This window comes from Benincasa hispida, chromosome 7 (genome assembly GCF_009727055.1).
Source record: "Benincasa hispida cultivar B227 chromosome 7, ASM972705v1, whole genome shotgun sequence".
Taxonomy (NCBI): domain Eukaryota; kingdom Viridiplantae; phylum Streptophyta; class Magnoliopsida; order Cucurbitales; family Cucurbitaceae; genus Benincasa; species Benincasa hispida.
The window spans coordinates 40,602,085-40,614,318 of record NC_052355.1 but is presented as its reverse complement, the minus strand read 5'-3'; the positions used below and the strand labels follow the sequence as shown (position 1 = coordinate 40,614,318).

Here is a 12,234-nt window from a genome sequence, read left to right as displayed (position 1 = left end):
GGTGATTCTATTCCTCTAAACTAGAACGTTTCGTTTGATTGCATATCTATTCTTTACTAGTACTTTATTTTCATGCATATTCAAATCTCAACCCACACAAAATCTCTCATTTATCGCTTTAACTAAATAAATTAACTTTGAAAAACTAACCTTCGTGCTTCCTTCTCTGCGGTTCAACCCCATCTTACCACTTGTATTATTTAGTAGTATAGGTACTATTGATTGGTACAATATAAATTTAGTTTGATGTGTCATTTCCTAGTGACAGTAAAAGGTTACATCAAAGAGTAAATTTTAAATTAAAGGAGAGAAAAATTTTAGTTGGTATTCTATATAGAGAAAAAATACAATTCATGCACATTTCTCTTAGAAAAGTATATATTTGAATGTTAACTTTTCCAACATCAGTATATATCTCAAATTTATAGATATATTGTAAATCATGATATTTGAGGACCATAAAGGTTAAGAACACTTACATTTAACCAATACGAACATAATTGGCAAATGAGTATCAAACATATACTTTGACCTAAAATGAAAGAAAAAGAGAAATTTCAAATTTCAGTCCTACAGTTGGAAAATATATATTTTTTAAAAAAATAATAATTTATATTGAAATATTATTTTCATCCTTCTACTTTGAATTATATTGTTTTAATCATTGTTACATTAATTTTTTTAAATGTCTATGTATAGCATTATTTCAATGAATTCTAGAAATATACATGACGACTTTTATTAAACGAAAAACTAAAGTTAAAATTTATTAAATTGGAACAACATAATAGATTAAATTTAGAGAATTTGAAGTATGGAACTAAAATCCGCCAAAACAAGCATAGCTCCCACCAAAAAAATATGTGGTTTATTAAAAGACAAATTTTATTCTATGTGGTCTTAAAAGTTAAAATTTAGTCCTAATTAGTTGGTCCTGAAAATATTCAGGATTAAATTTTAATTATAAATTATAAGGACGGAATTTAGACGGATTTAAATCAAAGGACCAGATCAGTAATTTAACCTAAAACTTAATTGTTAAAAGAAAATAATGTTCTTGGTTTTGAAGAAACAAGTCGTGAATCCCAAAATTCTACATCGGCTTATCAAAACCAACAAACTCTTCTCACATTCTTCCCACGAATGGAGTAATAATTAAAATAACATCCCATATCATTCATCCATAATTTTTCATTAATTAAAAAGATTAGCAATATAGAATTCTGGATCGGGCCAGTCTTACCCGGATCCGCAACCAATTTCAATTCATCTTCCTACACCCCCCCCCCCCCCCCGAATGATCCGCAGCCATCGATTTCTTTCAGGTACAGCCAAAACTTTCACCTGCGCCAGAAATTTCTACTTCCGGCAAGAATCCGCGGCCGAATCGGCGCACGACGTTTTCAGATTCTGACTCCGGCTTGTTTTATCATCCGATTCAACGCATGCAGGCTCTAAGTTCAGATCCAGATCCAAATTTCTGTCCAATTTGTGATCTGGAATTTTTTCTGCCCTAATTTCAACTTCATCGGCTTCTTCCTCGCTCGACTTCGTCGGCTTCGATCTCTTTCCCATCAACAAACGGCTCGCACCGTCGATCTTCTCTATGTATTTCGTCGCCGCATGTAATCGCTTCAGAATGGAGAAGAACTCCTCCACCTCTTCATCCGTCGCCGTCTCCGCTTCTTTTCCTCTGTCCGCCACCGCATCCCTCTGGCTTCCCGTCCCGGCATCGTCTTCCCGCTTTCTTTTCCCTCTGTCCGTACTCCGACTCGCCGGAAACAACTCAAACGGCATCGTGTTTTTAGTGGTCAGTGGTGTAGGCGAAAGAATCTTTTCTTTAGGCTTTTGATGTGAGAGTGTAGAATTTTCTGTACAAAAATTTATAATGCGCGGTGCTATTAAATTATTTTAGGAGTGGAATTTCTTACGAAGCACAGCACAGATACTTGTAAAGAATCCATATTAGACTATACTGATACGCAATTTGACGTATCTATTTCTATTTAAAAAGTTCACTACTCGAATTCAAAACTAAAAGGAAAAAAATAAATAAAAGACCAAACCTATAATCATCTAATCTTCATCTTTACATTTGAGTCCTTACAAAATCCACCAAAATATAAACTATTTAGATATCTTCAACAATTCAATGAAGAAGTTTTTCGTTTGTCTTTATGGTTCTCCCTCTAATCTTCTTCTTCTTTTTTATAATATGAGTCATTTTCTTATTGCATTTTATTAACTATTGTATTTCAACATCTTAGATGTTTTTTTGTATTGTATTTTAGTGTTTGTAATCTATTTTGTGTTACTAAATTTATTTATATCCTAGATTTTTTAAGAAAAAAATGTATTTTCAATGTATCAGTGTCTTTGTTTTTTTAGAAATATATAGACGTATTCATATCTTAGTTTTTTAGAAATTAAGGATTCGTATTGTGTAACCGTATTTGTATCTGTGCTTCATAGGAACTTCGGTTTTTAATTTAATTTTATGAAATTTTCAGATTTCTATGGAGACTAATTTCCATAGATTTCTATCCGCCTCTTATTAAGAAGTTTAAGTTTTAATATTTTGTATATTCTATTTTTCTAATTTTTTAGAATCCATTTTAATTTTTGTCATTTTATAATTTTGCATATTAAATTATAAAATTATTTTATTTATTTTGAGGAATAAAAGGGACAATCCCTAGAAGATAATTACTTCTACCTAATTAGTAGGAAAATATTGTTCACAATAATTTTGAAGGAATTCGCTAAGTTCTAAATTATTGCAATATTTTGTCCATTTTTATATTGAGGAATTGGACCTACTTTTTTTTTTCTTCCTCTTAATGTCCAATGCAAGATATTCATGTCCGATTTTCTTTTTATTGTAAATTTCGTTTTCAATTACTCTTTTAAATAATAAAATTAATAATATTAATAGGTACTTTACTTCACAGCCACTTTCCTCAACTAAATTGTGTTTAAAAACCATTTAAAATAAAGTCAAAGATGTTGGTAATGTTATTTTATAAAGAGGAAGAGGAATAGAATTTGTGGATTATGGTCAAAGATTTATTAATTGAATGTTGACTATAGGAAGAGGGTTTTATTTTATTTATTTATTTATTTTACATATAATAAAATTAGAAGATGGGTAGGGGAATAGAGTAAAAAATAATTTGTTTGTATAGGAGAAATGGAGAATAGTTGAATTTGAATTGACATAGAAATGTGTAAAATGAAATTTGTTTGAGAGTGACGTAACAAGAGATGGAATGGATATTGCGTCGTGGGTGTGACGTCAGCTAGAAAATGCTTCGAAAGAAACCCGATGCTAACTATCACTCGTAACGTGTGGCCTTTGAACCTCGTTTCCAGGAAATTTCACGCAACGCTTCTAGTCTCGTATGACTTCTGTTGTTGTGTTAATTTCAATATTAAATTTTCAATAACTTGATTAATCAATTAATTAAATTTTTTATTTTTTATAATGTAATTTCTTTTTTAAATCGTAATAACATTTTAAAAAGTTTATACATTTGTAAGAATAGTTGAATAATATATCCATTCAAAACTTTAATAATTTAATTGAAATAATTATAAATTTCACATAATAATTTTTTAATGAAATTTGAAAAAAAAAATACAAATTTGATAGACTTACGAAAGCTTACCGCTTAAATTGACATATCATTAGCTTAAGATTTTAATTGATACACAAATTTAGGTATACGTTTAAATTGATATTTTTATTAATTTAAAAAATCTCTAACCCCCTTTGATCACTAATTAACTAACACAATTATGGTGCTATTAAATTATTAAAGGGTTGTTTGAAATTGTTAGAGTAAAATATTTTTTAAAAAGATGATTTTTATTTAAACTAGTTTGATAAAAATTATTTTCAAAAACTATTTTGAATGGTTATCCAATATTATAATTTCTTCTAAAATAACTTGTTTTCAAAATTAAATATTTGAAAAGTTAAATCAAATGCATTCTAAATTGACAAAAATTTTATTAAACATAAAAGAGTTTGAATTTAATTTCTTAGATTTTAAATATGAAAAATTAGAGATTAAAATGAATCTGCTTGTATTATCCACGTCAAATATTTGATTATTTCACGCACATGTTGCGAAGAAAATGGAGGCCATAGACGACTAATCAATTTTTTTTTAAGAAAAGAATAATAAAAAGAGACAAATTTATTAACTCGAGAAAGGCAAATGAAGGCGACTCGACTAATCAATTTTGGTTGTCTTTTTTTTTAATTTTTTTTTATGCACACGTATTATCCACGTGTTCATCTTGCTCTTCTACACGCGTCTCACATTCCTCTGTGGTGTTGGGTAAAGTTAAGTGCATGCTCCATCTTTCTTTACATATAAATAAAATAATATTTTAATAACTTTTTTATAATAATTTAATTGCCACGTTAATTTTTAATTGTGTATAGTAAATGACTTTACAATAGCGATTCCATCCAATTTTTTTCCTTCGAAATTTTGTAACTTCTCCTGTCGTGTTTTTCAATTTTTGAATAAGTGCACTCGAGGATAATTATTAAATTAGGGTATCACAATCTAACAAACAAATTTGAATACCAAGATGTGGGGACGGTGAGTTGTGAGTTTTTTTTTTAAAAAATATTAGATCTTTGTCCGAAAAATTTAAGAAAGTGATGAGACTTACGTACTATATAAAAAGAAAAGGTCTATGTCTTTGATTTTAAAGTTTCTAAATTATAGAGTACTTTAAAGAAAAATTATCAAAAATAGTACGTTTAGATTTTTACCTTATAAAATTAGCACGTCTTTTGAAAATTCATAAAAATAATTTTTCTCTATCCATCACGGATGAGAACGACTATCCAGAATTAGTTTAGAAATCAACGTTTTCTAGCTTGTCAATTGTTTTGGGTCTTCTCAATACATGTCGCCTGATTATACACCGAGATTTGCTATTTTTTTTATGCAATCTTACCAAATTTTATACTAAATCTTATATTATTTTCAAATTTTCTTTAAATTCAATTATGTTTACTAAACATTATATCAAATTATTACGTAATTTTTCAAATCTTTTAGCATAATTTATGTTTTCACAATTATATGAATTTTCAAAATTTCAAATGGGTTTTCCAAATTGATTCAACATTTTTAAATTTTGTGAAAGATACAAAATTTTTAAACATTGGGTAAGATTTGGGATATATATTGAACCTCGGTGATAATCGTGCTAGAGATTCTATCGAGAAAGCTCAAATATATAAATTTTGGTGTTAATTATATCCGGAATTTCACTGAGAGATCAAATATATAGGATCTCGGTATTAATTATACCCGAAATTTCATCAAGAAAACTCAAATATAGAGAATCTCGGTGTTATTTTGTTCGAGATTAATACCAAGATGTACATAATCTCGGTGTATAATCTAGCGAGATGTACCGAGAAAGCACCAAACAATCGATAAGTTGGAAAATGTTGATTTTTAACTAAAATCTCGTGGTTGATCTCACCCGAGATAGACCGAGAAAAATTATTTTTACGAGTTTTCAAAAAATATGCTAGTTTTTTAAGATAAAAATAAGCGTGTTATTTTTTACAATTTCTCCACTTTAAACTTGTATAACCCAATGACACGAGTAGTATCATGATTTGAAAGAGTGTTCTTATAACTAGGGTCGAAGAGAGATTGTTGTGTGATTGTAATAATTACATACAATACTACTTTTCTAGTTGGTAGTTTTTTTATTCTGATTTTTTTTTCAAGTTAATTCTTATCTTCCTAATTTTATTATTATTTTTAATTTCAACATTATTTTTCTACTTATTTGTAAGAAAGAGCGGAGAAAAAACATTTATGAGCTAAATAAAAACGATTTACTGTCCTAATCTTCATCTTATCATCCTATTTTATTGTGTTTATTAATTATAATTGAACACTTTAACTATACAAATACGAATAATTTTGATTAGTGTGTCACTCAGAAATTAAGTAGAAAAATCAGACAAAATAGCAAGATTTGATGTTTCGCTTAGATTATGAAGAAATCCAGAAATAACAAAAATTTTGGTAAAACGTACGTTACGCATATGAGGTCCTTTTTTATAATGTCCATTATGCCCTTAATCTGGTCGTCCATCAAAATTATTAAGTATAGTGTAATTGTTATAGTGTGAACATAGTTGAATTAGAAATAAAGTGTAAATAGGCAATTGATTCAGTAAAAAAAAAAAAAAAAAAAGCACTTTTTTCACCCCTTTTGAATTTCGAATTGACAATCTTTTATCATATTAATTTCTGCTCATTAAACTACTTTTCAATTCAAAATTGATATTTCCTTGATTTTTCTCTCTCAATTTAAATTTTAATTTTATCATAAATCTTCACATTTTATATTATCTTATTAAGTTTATTTATTTAAAAAATTATCATTATAGTTTATACAAATGACATATTAATATTATTTAATTTTGGATTCGATAAAAATTTGATATGCCTTTTGTTTATATGATATCTCAACAAAAGTCTGTATTATTGACACACAAGTGTCCACATTTGCTATCTTGTTGTTTTTTGTTATGGCTTCTATAACACCCGATCCCCTAGGATACTTACAGTTTAGGCCGTCACTAAATACATGCATGCATGGAACTCAAAACGACACTCGGTTATGCGAAATAAATGCTAATTAAATAAGGTAAGTTCAAAAGACTTTCATTAAATTCAAATAACTTAAACAATATAGGGTACCCATAAATCATAAAGGATAATAAATAAGTCTGAAAAGGATTCTTAAAAATAAGTTTTAAATCTCAAAACTAAAAGTTAAGAGAACATGAAAAGAACTCTAAATCTCATGATGCAAAAGCATAAAAACTAGTCCCAGTGGCCCAATCACGAATTTCCGCTTTAGTCCAAATCGCCCGGAATGCATCATCTACCAATTACCTGAAACAACAACATGAGAAAGAATGAGTATAAAATACTCAGTAAGTAACTCCACTACTGGGGTCAAGTTGGGCATCTATGTCCTCTAGATACCCACCTCTGGTGAAACATATAAACTGCTCTAGTCCTCATGAGACACATATACACATGAAACAAGAAGGAGATTGAGTCCTATTCTACTGCAGTTAAGTATGCCTACTACCTCTGGTGAATCCCGAAGGAGACACAAACTGGTGAATCCCGAAGGAAACACAACCTGGTGAATCCCGAAGGAAATACAAACTGGTGAATTTAGAAGGAAATACAAAATCTAATGAGCATCTAACTAATCAGTAAGAACATTTGCACAGTCTCAACATCATAATCATCACTGTACGAATCTATGACATACATATATACCTCAACATCATAGCTCTACAACATACACATATACCTCAACATCATGGTTCTACAACATACATGTATACCTCAACATCATCATATCAAATACAACCATATGGAAGCACATACCATCTCATACTAGCATTCAAGTGTCTATGTGCATACATAAATAATTCAGATCTCGTACCAGAACATACTTTGATCATATTATACTATCGGTCTATCATGCTATCATTCTGTCATAACATTTATTTATCATGCTAGCATACATCTAATGTCTGGCCCGTGGGCAGTTACAGTAGTAAGATTACTTACCTCCAAATTAAATCCAAAATTAACCCAAGCAATTAATCTCTAACAAAGTAACTCTCGAATTAATTCCCCTAGCACAAAACACAAATACTAGAATTCAATCTTTGGAGCCAAAACCAAAACATATCACATTGAATCTAACGAACCCCAATTTAACTTACCAAAGTTGTGACTTGGTCCAAGATCAAATCCACAACCAAAAGTTTGATTGACCAACCCGAAACAACTTTTGCAACGCCGCACGATCCGCTTTCGACCTTGAAACTCTTCCAACACTCAAATCTATGGCCCAAACATGATGGTCATTCACAATTTTAGCCAAAATCAACCGAGTATTCTAAAATCCCCAAAGAAAATTCTAAACACTTTTATCTTACCCAAAGACTCCAAGATTCTGGCACAAGCAACGGTGGCGGCGACAGAAGAAATCCGACAGTTAGGCAGCGGATCCGACGTGATGACGCGGATCTGACGGTGAGGTGAAGCGAACCTAGGTTGGACGGATCAAGCTAGATGACGGGACAGGCGGCTCGACGGTCAGTGGCGTAACGTAGCATGCTAAGAGGGGGCTTCGAACGCCGTCGGGCCTTACCGAACGGTGGGCGTCAGCTGAGTAAAACCTCGGCAGCGAGCAGCTGGGGTCGGACCGGCGGCGTTTGGACGACGAGCTGAGGAGATCAGCTGTTGGTCAAGGTAGGCGGCGGGAGGAAAAAGAAATTGGGAGGGGGGCATCGGATTGCGTGAGGAAGAAAGGGAATGTGGGTTTTAAAATAATAATAATAATAATAAACTAAAAAAGGAAATAAGTATAATTACATTTTATTCCTTTCCTTATTCCACTTTATAATATTAAATATTCTTTTCCTTATTCCACTTTATAATATTAAATTTCTTTCCTTTTCAAATGAAAATTAATTCCTGCCATTAATTTTCAAATTGAATTTCAAATTGAATAATTTCACGCCAACAATTAAATTCCCGCACTTACACTTGAAGTCCAAAATTCCAAAAATGCCCTCCAACTAATAACAATTACTGAAATTCCAAATAATAAAGTTACTGAAATTACATTGTTATTAAAAAAAATGTGCGGGGTGTTACAGCTTCACTCTGAGTTAAGACTTTTTTCGATGGTAGATGGTATGAAGATTCACATTATCATGATTTTCAAGTTCTTGAGGTTTATATTCTGTCAAACCAGTCCTTCCAACAATTTGTTAAATGTATTTAAGGTAAGATTTTTCCTTTTGGCAATCTTTCTATATCTTGATTAACAGTATAGCGAGATGGTTCCGAAAATTGATTGTTAAGGATAAAGATGTTTTGTGGCTGATGTCGGTTTTATTGAACTTTCTCAAAAATGATTTATGTTTAGTGGTTGACCACGTATCTTCTAGTACTTCTGGAAATATAGTGTATTTGACGATTATTGGCTCTTTATTTCCTTCTTTTATCCTCCTAGTTATTCCAGCAACCTTCAATCTTTCATTTGAAGGAACTGTGAAGGTCCTGAGCAGAAACGTGGAGATTGTCCCAATTTTATTTTCACAGAATTACACAAATTTTACAAAATACAGATATGCATAATCAAGAAAATTTACAGCATGTATAAAAGAAATTAGGGTTTAGAAAGAAGACTTACCTTTAAAAAACAATTTTCTTCTTCACAAATTATCTTTCCATTATTGATCACGATCAGAATACAAATGAGCCAAATTGGGCACCACCAATTGGATCCTCTTGTATTCTCTATTGGGATGAGAATCATAGAGAGAGTTGTGGGCTTCTCTGATTTTTGGAAGAATGGAAGAGAGAATTGAGAGCAGTGGTGAGAGTTTTTCTTTACAATTTTACAGCGAGATCATCCAGATTGAAATCTTCTATAAGACCTCTTATGTGAAAAAGAAGAAGACCCCTAATAACCACCTACACTTCACATTCTCTCAGAGAGAAGTAAGGGGAGGGAAGTTATTTCCCTCCCTTTAATTTAAAATTAAATTAAATTAAAAATAAAATAATAATTTAATTTTTTAAATAAGTATATATATATATAATATAACACATAACCTATAGTTTTTTATATTGTATCAAATAAATATACCCTATAATTTTAATTCTCTTTTCATAATGCATGGTATTTAATATAAATCTCACTTATACTTAAATCTAATTCACAATAGTTAATATTTATCATATTCAAATATTTATTTCCTCTCAAATAAATTTTATATTCAATGTATCAAATACATTATAATAATAGTTATATCATATTAATTAAGTTTAAGCATTACATATATACAATCCACATAATAAAATATAATATCGCTTCACATCTAACTTTGAACCACAACATGTCATATATAATCAATCTTGAATCTCATTAACTCCCTATTGAGATAGCAGAAGGGAATCCCTATGAGACCTGTGAGTATTGAAACGCTCCAATGCTACTTGAATAATTAATTATTTTAAACCTTTTAATTAAATATATTCAACATTCCATAAAATTGTCGAGCGTCCACTAAGCCTCAAAGCTGTCCTCTTAGGCAATACAAATATATTTCTATGTCCATTGGATATAACCAGCCCAACAGTTCGATGAACCCTTTCCCCAAACCAATTGCTCGTAAGTACAATTAGGCCCTAAAATTTACCATTTTGCCCCTGTAGTTTACATCTAACTCCTTAAGTTACCACTGATTCCCTATAATTGAACAATAAGTCATAGTCCAACTACAAAAAAACCCTTTCAGGCCAAGAAGAAGGGTGTGGCGCGCTAACATTGTTCAAGCCTTGGAATTAAACCCTTTAAGGGAGCAATTTATAAATACTTAACCTCGACATTGGGGAAGAGTGAATTTTCGTTTTGGGTGTAGCTGAATCCCCTACTGGGGTTGATGCCTAAAACTCTTCGTTAGGTCCCTGTAGTTTGTAAACACCTGTATTGAACAAACGTGTTTTGTGATGTAATAATATGAGATATTTTCTTCAGCTATTGTTTATGAAACAATGAATGTTTTATTTGAATTTACCACAAATCAATAAACTAAGATCCCTAAGTTGTCCGTTGTACTTAAGCATGTATGTGGAAACATACAAGTGGATCATAGCTTAAGTGATAACCTAAATGGTCTGTAGTATATGGATTAATGGAGAAACCTTATCCTGTGGACGCTACGGATACGACCTGCCTTTGTAGAATAGTTGCAAATGTTGTGACGTATACAGATGGTCTGACCTTGATCATCATATGGAGACATGTGAGCGGGGGTGTCCTACTACAAAAGAGTTTTGTATAAGACCAGACCAGAATATGTTAGTCTGTGTTATATACGTTGTTTCCATGACAGAGAAACTTCCATTTCACTTAGATGACCATACGAACATGACCCTTTAAATCCTGAAGTGAGTTGGAAACTCCTGCCTTTGAGGGCGGTTCTTTGATTTGCAAATGGTTTGCGAGTGGTCAATTGCTTAAAACATCAAATTCTACCACTTTGGGGATTCGTCTGATTGGGGAGTTGGGAACTCAGCTACACAAGATGGAATTCACTCCTTCCTCGAAGCAGGGATAAGTAGATAGATTGCTCCCTTAAAGGTTGATTTCGGGGCTTGAACGATGTGGCGCTACATACCTTCTCAAGGCCCTAGAGGTGTCCACTCATAGTAGAACTATGATGTATTGTTCATTAGAGGGATCAGTGGTACTTAAGGAGTTGGATGTAACTATAGGGGTAAAACGATAAATTGGCCCAGCTGTACTGACAAGCATCTGTGAAGGGTTATCGTACGGTTGACTGGTTATTTCTGATGCAGAAATATATCTGTGGTGAGAAGAGTGCAGCTGTCGATCTTTGGTGGAGTGCCCGACAGTTAACGGATGATGGATCTTGTGACTAAGAGTTTAGTCAGTTATTCACGTACCGTTGAAGCTTCAAGCTACAGGTTCATAAGGTCCCTTTGGTAGGTCAATGGATTCAAGTTGAGAATCAGTTTATGGGTCAGTTTGAAATGTTCAAATTGACAAGAAGAAGTTTGATTATATATGATATGATTAAACTAGTTCTGTTATATATGATATAATTGATATGATATATAAGATACATTAATTTAAGGAATTTGATATAGATATGATTTATATCAAGTAAAGGAGAAAAGGACTATGGTTTAAATGTTGCATATGATGTGATATTAAAACTATAGGTTATAAAAAAAATATGGTAAGTTAGTTATTATATTTATTTATAATTAAAACAATTATGAGATTATTGTTGGTGGTTTCTCCTTAACCGTGTGGGAAAATAGGAGGTTATATTCAGTTTTCATAACTGAAGGATAAAATGAAAAATGTTTTCATTTTGTAAGAATCACTTCATTAAGTACACAACCAATCGTTTAGCTCACGAGAGACTACACGACCGTTATCAAGTGTTTGTCTAAACGATTGTGTACACGCGTCATTCTCTAAATGATCATGTAGCTTTTTACTAAACGATCGTGTGGCAAGTGAGATTCTCTAAAGGATCGTGTAAACGATCAAGCCTATTTTTCCTAAACAATTGTGTACTTGTTGATCCTTACTAAACGA

The 12,234-nt window shown here is 31.4% G+C and overlaps 1 protein-coding gene and 1 long non-coding RNA gene across 2 annotated transcripts; both read right to left on the bottom strand.

Annotated features, from left to right (window-relative positions):
* Positions 1–1,152: 1,152 nt before the first annotated feature.
* Positions 1,153–1,916, bottom strand: LOC120081747 (protein NIM1-INTERACTING 2). Its single transcript, XM_039036861.1, has one exon. The coding sequence runs from the start codon at positions 1,795–1,797 to the stop codon at positions 1,360–1,362; it is 438 nt and encodes a 145-aa protein (XP_038892789.1). The 5' UTR covers positions 1,798–1,916; the 3' UTR covers positions 1,153–1,359.
* Positions 1,917–7,424: 5,508 nt separating this feature from the next.
* Positions 7,425–8,418, bottom strand: LOC120081780. The gene is made up of 3 exons (XR_005482950.1): positions 8,024–8,418; positions 7,808–7,928; positions 7,425–7,717 (listed from the first exon to the last, which is right to left on the bottom strand). It is a non-coding gene; the product is annotated as an uncharacterized LOC120081780 (long non-coding RNA).
* Positions 8,419–12,234: the final 3,816 nt, after the last annotated feature.

Coding starts and splice junctions, on each gene's coding strand:
- LOC120081747 (XM_039036861.1), bottom strand. CDS start 1,797: ATGCCGTTTGAGTTGTTTCCGGCGAGTCGGAGTACGGACAGAGGGAAA.